Genomic DNA, 12,747 nt, shown 5'->3' on the forward strand with positions numbered 1-12,747 from the left:
TCCTAATCGGCGATCATTTTGATAGTGGTGTCCCTAAAACCGCTGCTGAGAAAGTGATTAAAAGCGACCTGTGGTCTGCACTGTCTGATAAAGCCGTTTTGCCTAGTGATCCAGGGACAGTTAAATTCACTTCACCTGTGGGCAAACCGAACCCCTGATGAAGTGCTTAGGTTGAAGGATGTGGAGATCGAAATGCGCCGTTGAGACCTCAAAGAGAAGGAGATCATTAACGAATTTGAGATGCGTAAAATGGAGGAGGAGACGAAGAGACAGCTGTGTTTAAAGGAACTGGAATTACAGTCATCCTCTGTCTCTGACCCTCCATCAAGAACATTTGACATCAATAAATGCATTCGTCTTTATTGACCTCCGCCAAGTGACTCAATTTTGGGCGTGATCTAGACGCTATCGCTGGTTACAACTCTCGCTGTCTGACCCAGGCGCGCCTGCGGGGTGTATTTTGTAGGCACTGAGCTGCCTTTGTGGAGGTCTGCGATCTCCGAGTGCTTTTCCAGTTTCGAAATTTAATGATGAGGATGTGGGCATGTATTTTGCATTGTTGGAGCGTGTTGCTACTTCTCTGTTAAAGTTAAAGACTGTTAAAGCTGCCATATTGAGAGCCTACAAATTAGTCCCGGAGGCATATTGCCAGAAATTCCGTAAGTAAAAGACAAAAAAAGAAATGCTATTCGATCGATGGGTTAAAAGAAAATATTACAAATGGGATTATTAAGGATAAACCAGTTTGTTTCTATTGCAAAAAACAGGGACATACTATGAACAACTGTTTTGCCTTAAATAAAAAAACTAAACAAATCTCCTAAGGCAGTTACTTTAGTAAAAGCTGAGGTTTCACCTCTTCAGCAGTCTCTGTTAAATCCTGCTTCATTTAAATCTGGTGTGAATGCGCCTTTTCTGATTAAAGGTTGGGTTTCTCTATTGAATTCCGATCCCAAATTATCCATCACTATGTTAAAGGACACTGCAGCATCACAGTCAGTTATGATATATTAAGACATGTTGCCCTTATCTGTGACAAATCTGTGGATTTGGCAAGCATTTCATGAGTGGTGCCTCTGCATTCAATTTACCTTGACTCGGAGTTGGTTAAAGGGAATGTAGTTGTTGGGGTTAATTCTCGTCTTCCCATTGAAGGCGTTTCATATTAGGAAATGATTTAGCTGGCAGTAAAGTACTCCTGAATCCCTTAGTCACTTCAGTTCCTCTCACTGACCATCCGGATGAGCTATGTCAAAGATACCCGGACGTGTTCTCAGTTTGCACTGTGACATGCGCTATGTCTGAGAGACAGAAGCAAACTGAGATGGTGGGGGAAATTGAATTTGGAGATAGTTTCATGGTTGACCTTATTCACAGCAGTCACCCATTTCTCCAGCTCCACTGTCTCCAAACGTGTGTGTTCTACGGCTCGTTTAGTTGTTTCCCCTGATCAGGAAAAATCTGTATGTCACATCAACAGCTTATTACTGAACAACAAAACGACCAGTCCTTGGCACCGCTTTTTGATACTGTAGTGTGGAACAAAATTGGGAAAGTGCCCACCAGGTATTATTTAAATGATGGTGTACTTGTGTGTAAATGAACACCACCCCACGCATCCGCAGCTGTAATGGCACTGTCTGGTACTGAAGTGAACGACAGTCCAGCTGATGTGTCACTGTCAAGTGCTGAAAACATTGATGAGCCTCGGACTGAGGCGTTGCTGTCAACACTGAAACCACTGGGGGGGCTGCTGTCTCCCCTATGAATGATGATGAAGTCTGTTTTTTTCTGGGGTTTTTCAGGGACGATTTAAAAATTCTGAATTTTTGTCCGCACTTGATGACCAATTTTCACATTTGGAATACTGTAGGTGTAAAGATGTGGTGCACCGGATAAAATCTCATTTGTCTCTATTTCAGATGTGCCAACTAGTACACATGTGCTATGACAAGACACTGACGTGGAAAATTGCAGAGCCAACTTGTAGCTCTTGGAACTCACCGGGTGTCCTTGTAAATAAGTCAGATGGAACTGATAGATTCTGCACAGATTTCTGCAAACTTATGTTTTTAACTATCGAAAAGAAAGCCCTCGCCCTGATCGTAGCGTTGAAACATTTTGAAGTTTACGTCTGCTCTGTTGGTGTCCCACAATCCTTTGGTGTTTATTCAACAGATGCAGAACACCAATCAGTGACTGATGAGATGGGCGCTGTTTTTGCAAGCCTTCAACATAGAGGTCAGACAATGTCAAGGGTAGGGATAATGTTCTGGCTGATACATTGTCGTGCTAGGGCCCACCAATGGGCAGACGCTACCCACCTTTTATTTATTTTTGCTGGGCTCTCCAACCCTTTTCCCTTTGATCTAATTTTAATGTTCGTTTAATAAAACAAAAATTATTCATTGGGCAACTTTGTGGCGTCCTTCTATGTTCGGTCTCCTATTCGAGCCATGCTTTTATTTTTAAGGGAGGCCGTAACAACTTCACTGTGCCTACAAACCTTAATCTACATCTAACTCAGAATGTATGGCTCTAACTCTGATACACAGCCCACTGACCTTGTATTGAATGAGTGGGTGGTTTCCACAGAGAAACTCCAGACTTTGACTGAGCCTCAGTATGTACTGACTCTTCCAGGCCTCCTCCTCAGGACCGTGGGTGGTCAGCCACTTCTTCACAGCCAACTCCATCAGCTCTGTGGTGTTGCAAGATGATAACACCTTCAGAACGGCAAAGTCCTGCAAGAAGAGTGAGGAAAGAGGAACAGAGTCAAGTGTCGGCGCACAGACGGTATCAAAACAGAATTCAAAATACATTTAAAGTGTGGAGGGGGAGGAACATACAGACATTCAACAAGAATGAACAGACTTGATAAAGTGTGCTTGTATGAGGTACTGACACAAAGTCAGTGGCGCTGTGTGTTTGTGTATGTTTGCCACTCTATTTCTCTACTGAGCAGGCTTTTGTTTGCAAACAAGACAAGGGTAGCTCAGTAGTAAAACTAGCTCTGCTAGTCACATCAATACACATGGCAAGCCCATGGACTCTTAAACCCATGTTGCTCTTGAGTGAATGAGTGTGAATGGCAAAAGTGTATTGTAAAGCAGCTTTTAGTGGTTATCAGAAAAGCACTATATACTGTAAATACAGACCATTTAACTCTAATTTTACTGCCCATCTTTCTACCACTTTTAGCACACAGGGACACAGGAGCTGCTGGTCTACTGCTGCCTCATTTGGTAAGTTTGTGTCATTTAGGAAAATCCAAACAAAGGTTTTCATACACCAGTGTCACGAAAACCAAGCTTGAACGTAGTGGTGAAGGCAGCAGTGCAAATCTGTTATTTTCTTAATGGACTTTGGTGCATTAAGAAAGTGAACGCTTTACAAAGGGAACTTCAATCTCTGGTTGGAAAAGGCCATCTAATGGCCAGATAAAGTGCAAATATTTTTAGGATATCATAGACTTAAGCAGGAATTTTTTTTATAAAATGAGCCTTTCCTAATTTTCTAAAATCAGTTTTTCCATGTGTCCCCTCTGATAACCATGTAAAGCTATCACATTGTCTTACGTTGGTTTTCTGCACTGGGGTGCCATCAGTGCTGACTATGTGTAAGTACCTCATACAACCCACACTTTAATAAAAAAAAAACACAACTATCCCATAAATGCAATAATAATAATAATAATAACAATAATAATGGAAATGGAGAGAGCTTAACATACCGGCTGCTCACAACCGGAGGAAATACATTATCTGGTGGGCCAAATATTTTTGTATGGGGGCTGGATGTGGCCCCTGGGCCTAGAGTTGGACACATGTGATACACATGATCCCTCTCACACAATCATGCTCGAGTGGCTGTGTAGAGAATGTGTAAACATGCATGTGAATCCTCCACACATGAGCACAGCAGGGCTTTTCTGCAACACACTGAGGCCGACTGTTGTGTCCTATTTATAGCAGAGCACTGACCTCATATCTGAGATGGAATTTTAATTTCCTGTAAGTCCAATAAAAATGTCAACCATTAATAATTAACATCAGAAATGGCCACAGCTAACAAACTAAACCAATAAAGCTTTACTATCCTCAAAGTCCTTTAGCATTTTACAGCATTTATTTTAATTATTTTAAGGTGGAAGTTACATATATATTACATATATGATAGATATTCTTATGGGGTGAAGGAAGGTAAAACAGTGAATGAGTCTAATGACATCACTAAAAGGAAGGTTCACACTGAACCTTGGTCTTGTTCACTTTACAACAATACACCACAGCACCACACTTCCTGTCTGTAATGTGGCTTATTGTGTTGAGCCTCCTAAATAAGACCATGTAAAAGTCCACCTGTGCAGCAGCACAGATGGCCAGCTCTCGTCTATGGCTGTTTGTGATGTTCATGAAGGCTGATATACAAGAGTCTGGAGGGACATGACCATCTGTTTTGTGATTTGAATAGAAGGTTCTCTGAGAGCACACACACTGCCAATGACTGCTCAAAACAACAAACAGATTTTCAGCAACTGTACAGTAACTAGATCAAGAGCAAACACAACAGATACTTATATTAACAAAATCGAATTATCCAGATCTGCATTCATTTTCGTTTTACATAAGCACTTTTAATTCAGTATATTCTAATTGGATATTGTCCAAAACTGGCAAAAATATTCACAGAAATAAGTTCAATATAGCCTTGCAGCGACTGATTTTCATAATCAATGAATAGATCTCCATTAATTTAGTTGTTTAGTTGTTGCACATGTGGGACTCAAAAAAACTAAGTGCGCTCAGTAATTAGTGTTTGCCCAATACCACTTTTTTGCATCCCATATTGACATCAAAAACGTACTAAGTATCGACCGATACGGTTACTATTTTGATACAGTCATTTTAGACCATTTCTGAACTTTGAAGCTGTTAACATATTTCACATTGTCATGAACACTGTATTTTTACCATGTACTATTTATTGTTAATCTCTGATAAAGGACATTTAAAACCAGAAGGGCCCTTTGATAAAAGATAAGACCACATTGATAAAAGCAAAAAATAGCCCAATCAACAGTGTAAATGTAAAATAATGATGGATGTGTACACTGGGTTGCTGCGTTGATGTTCTTTGTGTTGAGTGTAAAGAGGTAAATAATTAGTTTGTCTAATGACGGTCCAGTACTGGAGGTTTATATACATTTAGACAGTGTGCTGCTTGAGTTTAAAGAGGTGCCATTTTCAGCCCTGAGTTACAGACTCTTACCTGAGACTGCTCAAAGTGGATGATGACTTTCAGGTCAGCTGACCGCTCGCTGACTCCATCAGTGATTGGCGTTGCAGGCACTGGCTCCAGCAGCGGTGAGAAGCAGGCCTGTAGCCACTCGTTGCACGTCATCGCGTGGACTCGCTGCATCCGTTCTTCACTCAGACGAAACATCTTAGTGCGGAAGTCCTTCACCTCCTGGTCATTGATGGCATCCAACTCATGGAGGCCTAGTGGAGGTTGGAAAAGGGCATGGTTAAATATTTACTGTAATATATGGTAATTTAAGTGTACAGATTTGACTCCCGTAGCATCTTGCAAAAAAATTCTAATGTTGTACGAGACTGTAAGTAATTAGCAAATCTGGCAAATCTTTTTAGTGAATGCAGCATGATGGTAGATAGTGTACATATATATGCAGTATATACACAGTGGAGGAAATAAGTATTTGATCCCCCATTCATCCACTAACAAAGAAATGAACGGTCTATAATTTTAATGGTAGGTTTATTTTAACAGGCAGAGACAGAATATCATGAAGAAAATCCAGAAAATCACATAAAACAAAATATTTAAATTATTTTGCAATTCATTGAGTGAACTAAATATTTGACCCCCTATCAAAACATTACTTAGTACTTGGTGTAGAAACCCTTGTTGGCAAGTACAGAGGTCAGACGTTTCTTGTAGTTCATCACCAGGTTTGTACACATCTCAGGAGGAATTTTGGACCACTCCTCTTTGCAGATCTCTTCATCATGGGCAAGACCAAATAACTTTCTAAGGACATCAGGGACAGGATTTTAGACCTGCACAAGGCCGGAATGGGCTACAAGACCATTGGCGAGAAGCTGGGTGAGAAGGAGACAACTGTTGGTGCGATATTAGAATATGGAAGAAACATAAAATGACTATCAATCTCTGTCGGTCTGGGGCGCCATGCAATATTTCACCTTGTGGGGTATCAATGATCATGAGAAAGGTGAGGGATGAGCCCAGAACTACACAGGAGGAGCTTCTTAATGATCTCAAGGCAGCTGGGACCACAGTCACAAAGAAATCCATTGGTAACACACTACGCCGTAATGGATTAAAATCCAGTAGCGCTTGTCTGGTCCCCCTGAAGGCACATGTACAGGCCCGTTTGAAGTTTGCCATTGAACACCTTAATGATTGGGAGAAGGTGATGTGGTCAGATGAGGCCAAAATCGAGCTCTTTGGAATCAATTCAACTCGCCATGTTTGGAGGAAGAGGAATTCAGACTATGATCCCAGGTACACCATCCCCACTGCCAAGCATGGAGGTGGAAGCATTATGCTTTGGGGGTGTCTCTCTGCTAATGGGACAGGTCAACTTCACCACATCGAGGGAAAGATGGATGGGGCCTTCTATCATGAAATCCTGGGTGACCAACACTTTCTCTCAGCCAGGAAACTTAAAATGGATGGGTCTTCCAGCATAACAATGACCCAAAACATACAGCCAAGGCAACAAAGGAGTGGCTTAAGATCATGGAGCGGCCTAGCCAGTCTCCAGACCTAAATCCTATAGAAAATCTGTGGAGGGAGCTGAAGCTTTGAGTTACTAAGCGACAGCCTCGAAACCTTAAGGATTTGCACTCAATGAATTGCTAAATAATTTAAATCTTTTGTTTTATGTGATTTTCTGGATTTTCTTTTTGATATTCTGTCTCTCCCTGTTGAAATAAACCTACCATTAAAATTATAGACCATTTCTTTATAGTTAATTTCTTGATCTTACAAAATCAGTGAGGGATCAGATACGTATTCCCTCCACTGTATATGTTCTATTTTATATTATATATAAAATATGATAGTTATTTCACAAATTAATTTCATATAGATATAATGATGCAATAACCTTTAAACCCAGGAAAAGCCATCACAGATACCTTATCATAACATGATGATATCATGTCTAAAGTCACAGTAATTGCAGCAACGATTATTAATTAATCGATTATTAATCAATAACTAAACTAATCATCCACTATATTGATAATCCTATGAGTGTTAATACAGGTTATATGACTTTTCAACTTGTGAAATGAATGTTTTCTGGTTTCTTTGCTCATTGTTCCAACTCCAAAACCCTCATCCACCTTTGCCCGTCTCCCTCTGAAGAAGTCTGCTGTGATCCAAACTGGGGCTGAAATATATTTTCAATAAATATCTAATTGCGATTATTCTGACTGAAACTATGATTGCAATATGATTCACAATATTATAGATATGAATAGCTCTTCTCATTTTCATTTAAGAAAACTATTTTAAATGATTTCTGATTTTCTGTACTTTATGATGTCTAGGTCAGGATGATGCAATTTTAGCTTTAACATCTATTGTGCCTCCCTGCTGCGATTTGAAAACTGCAGGCAGTCATTTTGCCATATCGATAAAATATATTATTCAATAATACAAACTAGAGCTAATGATTATTTTCATAATCGATTAATCAAATATTTGCTAGGTCCATAAATTGATAGAAAATGTTGATCTGTGTTTTCCTGGAAATGATGTTCTTGAATGTCTTGCTTTGTTGACAAACCGACATTTTTCAGTTATGATTATTTTTTTCTAATGGAGCAAATACACCAGAATATATTCAAATTTAAGAAGCTGAAAAATCTGAAAAACTATAAACTGAATAACCGATTCTCAAAATGGGTCACGATTCATTTAGTAATTGATTCAACAATCCATCAATTGTTGCAGCCCTAATACAAACACTCCATATTTCTACATTAGAAACAAATGCCCTGGTCTATTTTCTTGCACATTCAGCATGTATCTACTATTGTGTAAAGCTGAAGTTGTAATAGTCGATTACACAATCAACCAACTATGAGAACTTAAAAGCTCCTCTGTAAAGTAAGAAATATATTTTCCTCTTATGCATTAATAAATATTCTATGAGAGAACCTGCTGCAAATGTTTGATTACTTCAGAAGACTGGGCTTGCTCATCAGTGGAAGCAATCGATCTTGTGTGCTCCTCTGAATGAAATAATCTTCAACTTTGATAACACAAAGTGATGAGGTGATGGAAGACATGTCAGAAACACATCTGGTCATTCCACACCCAGACAGCAGGGCTGCTGATGGCAGGGCTAAATGTGCAGAGTAGGAGACATACTTAGTGCACTGGTGGAGGTACTTAAGGATAGACTTAGTGTCCCACTTACCTACTCTTTAAGTGCTTCTCTTTATTGGGGATGTCAAACAGGAAGAGTAAATGACTCGGTTGGAGAGAAAGACAAGTGAGTGAGGGCTTTCATGATTACCTGCTGTGCGAAGCCTTAAGTTAAAGGAAATTAATCAAGAAGTCAGTGCTCCTTAGTCACAGAACAGCAATCCTTAAGGCCACATTTTACTTCTCCGACTGCGTAATGCGTTATCCGACTGCGTAACCACGGAGACCCCACGAGCCTTCATACTTCTCCGTCGTGGTGCCGGATACGCACTGCAATTTCCCGCCTGAACAGTAGGGGTCGCTACGCAAGGTTGCTGTGCTTTTGGTTACAGTAAGCAATGGCGTCGGAGAGAGAAAGAATGTTGTTGTTGTTGTTGCAGCTGAATAACATTGACAGTGGCCGTTTCTGTTCCGGAACGCAGTTTTAAGATCATTTGAGGCGAGAAATTAGCCATTTAAAGTCTAAACATGTGGTTTGTGTATTAAGGTATGACGTATTTATAGTTTGGCAGCGACACTGTCGGCGATGATCAGCTCCGTCTCTGTGGACCCTCGGAGAGCACAGTGGCCGGCACAGCGCAGCGTTAGCTTGGCCTGTCCTGAGGACCGATCGCAGCCCTTGCTACTATGTTGTCACTTGACGGAGTGACGGAGAAAAATATATTGTGCAGTCGGAGACTCTCCGACAGGCTCTGCGTCGACGCAGAGGGCTCTGTGTAACCTACGTAGAGCACTTTACGCAGGAGTATAAATTGGGCTTTACCCTCACCCTTGAACCTGGCAGATTTAAGAATGTACATGAAGAAAACAGTGTCCTCTCTATGATGACGTGAAGAACACCTTTACTGAATGATACATTTTCTCAAAACCCAGAAATATTCTGGTGCACTGATGACAAAAGAATGGATGGTAATGCGTAATATACAGAAAATTGCCTGAAAAAAAACACTAGGAAGGTTTATTTGTTGAGCACTGGCTGTGATTTGCATTCTACTCCAGCTTGCTCATCTGTATGTTTAAATAATGGTGTCTTGTAAGCCTAGGACAAGTCAAGGGCTGCAGTGGCCCTGAGCAAGGTAACCAACTCCCACAGATAAGTACTACCCACTGCTCTTGCTCCCAGTTTTTGTGTGTTCACAAATATCGGTCAAATTCACTATCACTAATTAGTGTGTGTGCTAGTAAATCAATTGAACTTCTAACAGTGATGCTGCCTCACCTTTGCTGATGAGAACCCCAATTTTGGAATCCAGCAGACGTTCAGCCCGACCACAATTGCGTGTCACCAGCTTGAGGACTGGCAGGAAGGGCCGAACGTCACATAGCCGGCGGGTTTCATCCTCCAGTTCTTCGTGCACCGCAGCCTGGTTGACACACTCGAACATGTGGCTCTCCATCTCGCCCAGGGCCACAAACAGTGGCAACGTCTGCGCCTGCTTCCATAAGAGCTGGAGGACAGAGGAATAACCGGGGGGTTAAACTTAAGTGTGCCATCTGTCTTTGATTTACATTACATGTGAACAACTTAGAAATGCTGTCTGGCTCAAGAGCACACAGTCCTCGTGATTTATTAACAATTTCCACATGGGCCACAAGGAGTGTCAATCCAGGAACTCGGGATGCAGATATCAGATTATCGGCAAACATACCAAAATCTCCCCATATGACTAATAACTGCAACAGTAGGCTGAATAGATGGCACCTCCCTCATTTTAAAATATATTTTTTTAATGTTTATTTATATTCTGCTCCATGATTATTAAAAATATTATGTTGAATCACACTACTTAAGTAACATGTTTTCTCTGCAATGAAATTCACCCTTTTCTCCAAGCCACTACCTCACCTGTGTTGAGAAGGAAAAAGAAAATGCAAGGGAAAGGAAGAAAATGTAAAATAAAAAACAATACTGTATAATACTAAATAATAATAATAATAATAATAATAATAATAAAGTATTCTGATTCTGAATACACACAAGTAGTGCAAGTGGTTATAGCTGCAAAAAGGGGGGGGGGCAACTCCATGGACTGTATCATGCATCCCTACCAGCTATGATTATCATGAAGTTCTTTTCGTTGAGATCTTTATTTCTTATGGATATATGAACCTGAACACTTGTGTGTCTGTGGAACATGTCCAGCAGCCAACCGTAGCATGATTCATGTCTGTGTGCCTGTACAGCATGATCACAGTGTGGGGGGTGTTGGGCGTGAGTGTGTGTGTTGTTGCGTTATAACACACAAATGCCCGCACAACAGATACCTTCTTCTCCATGAGCACTCGTGATTTTATGTTGCATTGACAACATCTTCCGTTGAAATCACATGCAAAAAATGCATAGACAATTTTATTATTTGATTGTGCATCTTCTCCTAAATTAATCATTGTATAGAGTTATGGCCACTGTGCCACTGTTTGTCACATGTTTACTTTCATTTCCTTGAAAATTACATAAAGAAATTAGAGTTTGCGTTCTTAGAAATCAAATCTACTTTTTATTCGTATGAAACACAGTCATTCATAAAGCCTTGTTAATCATTTGCTGTGTGACACTTTATATTGGTTAAGGAGTTGTGCGATATTTTAAATTTATATTGGACAAAGAATGTTGAAGATGGAGCTCACAGGCAGGAAGAGAAAGACCACAGAGAATGTTCATGGATGTTGTGAATGAGGACATGTGGGCATTTGGTGTAAGATGATCCACTGTGGCGAGCCCTAAAGGGAGGAGTTTTTACCAGTTTCCATGTATCCACACCTCCAGACGACACTTTCACTTGCCAGTTTACGTCGTCTACATCTTGAGGCTTTTTTCGGGGGCTTTTGGTTTAATAGTAGTAGATGACACATCTACATGGAGACAGTGACTAACAATTACATGTGCATTAAAATACCCATTTGTCCATGACAAGAAAATGTTACAGATGCTCATCAGTAAAGGAAAGCGTCACTTAAAAGTAACACATTGTAGGATTTGGTCTCGGTCTCGGGTCTCTCACTTCCTATTCTTCTCTAAAGCATAAAGTCTCTCTAGCCATATAATTTGTAAGCATACCCATATTTACATTTACATACAGTCCCAAGAAAATCCCAATGCATTATAGAATTCCACGAAAAATAAACAAAACATCATTGTTTATAAAAGATATCGGTGAATGTTAGGGTAAATGGATAAAATATGTCTGTTTACAGACATATTACAGGGCTGATGAAGCCAGAGGGTGAATTTTAATAAAATGCAAGACAAGTCCTTCAAATGTGTACAAGTACAAGCCATTCAGAACAACCCAACCCCCCAGGCTTTTAGTCCATGGTGCCTGTCTGGAGGAAACATGTTTCAGCCACTGTGTCAGTGCAAGCTACATATCAATCATACACAACAGGAGTTTTTATAGAAAGAGTAACTATGGCGATTTTTAAATTCCGAAGTGAAAAGGGGGCTCCCAAAGGGCAAATATTGTTTCTTCTTTTATTTTCCTTAAAGGTTTTTGCCATGGCTGGCCAGACTGCCCAGGTCATTTTCACACCTAATAATCCACTAGACTCAGTATGATTGGGGACTGTTCAATTGGAGATTGCAACATTCAGCTGGGCCGAGTTTGCTTCTACACTTTCGCACTTTAGTGAAACGAACCAAACCTTTTGAATAACGTATAACCCTCCTCTACATGGGCATATGTTTAGGTTGTGTGTACCCACAATGCTCTGCGTTGTAGTCTGCTTCCTGAATTTGGCTCACTTGAAGTGAACCAAGACCTACGTTTTTAGGCGGACCAGAGTTCGGTTGTACATTCACACCTCCCCAAACGAACCCTGACTTTCTGAGCGTACACATTAGGATTCGATTTAGAAGGGCTGGTGTGAATGCACCCTATGTTGTCCATTTACCAGAAGTTTTATTTTATTAACTTATTTATTTTAGTGCATATTGGTGTGCTTGTTTATCCAATTTATCCTGCCCTATTTCAATGTCAATGTGCCACTGATGATTTCCACTCACAACTAGTACAAGTGAGCCCCAAAAGCTGCACATTCAAAAAGCAAAAAGGTACAAAATCTAATAATTTAAAATAATTCATTGGAGAGTTAAATCAAAACCACATTGTGATACTGTTGTAGCATCCTTATGGACACCAGCACTACTGCTGAAAAAACTACAGGGGAAACAGTGTTCCAAATAATCACTTGGGTGAGAGAGCCAGTAAAATCTATGGAAATATGATGGATGTGGCGGATGCATTCATACTTGTGCGTGAGTGT

General features: G+C 40.3%; 1 protein-coding gene across 1 annotated transcript in view; it reads right to left on the reverse strand.

Annotated features, from left to right (window-relative positions):
• Positions 1–12,747, reverse strand: part of LOC310924980 (NACHT, LRR and PYD domains-containing protein 3-like) — a gene marked incomplete at both ends in the record, with an annotated part of 81,414 nt that overhangs the window by 5,540 nt on the left and 63,127 nt on the right. Inside the window, 3 exons of the mRNA XM_083886846.1 lie at positions 2,565–2,744; positions 5,272–5,501; positions 9,704–9,932. Coding sequence (XP_083742972.1) covers positions 2,565–2,744; positions 5,272–5,501; positions 9,704–9,932 — 639 coding nt within the window. The remainder of the gene's footprint in view (positions 1–2,564; positions 2,745–5,271; positions 5,502–9,703; positions 9,933–12,747) is intronic.

This window comes from Microchirus variegatus (genome assembly GCF_963457635.1).
Source record: "Microchirus variegatus genome assembly, chromosome: 3".
Classification (NCBI taxonomy): domain Eukaryota; kingdom Metazoa; phylum Chordata; class Actinopteri; order Pleuronectiformes; family Soleidae; genus Microchirus; species Microchirus variegatus.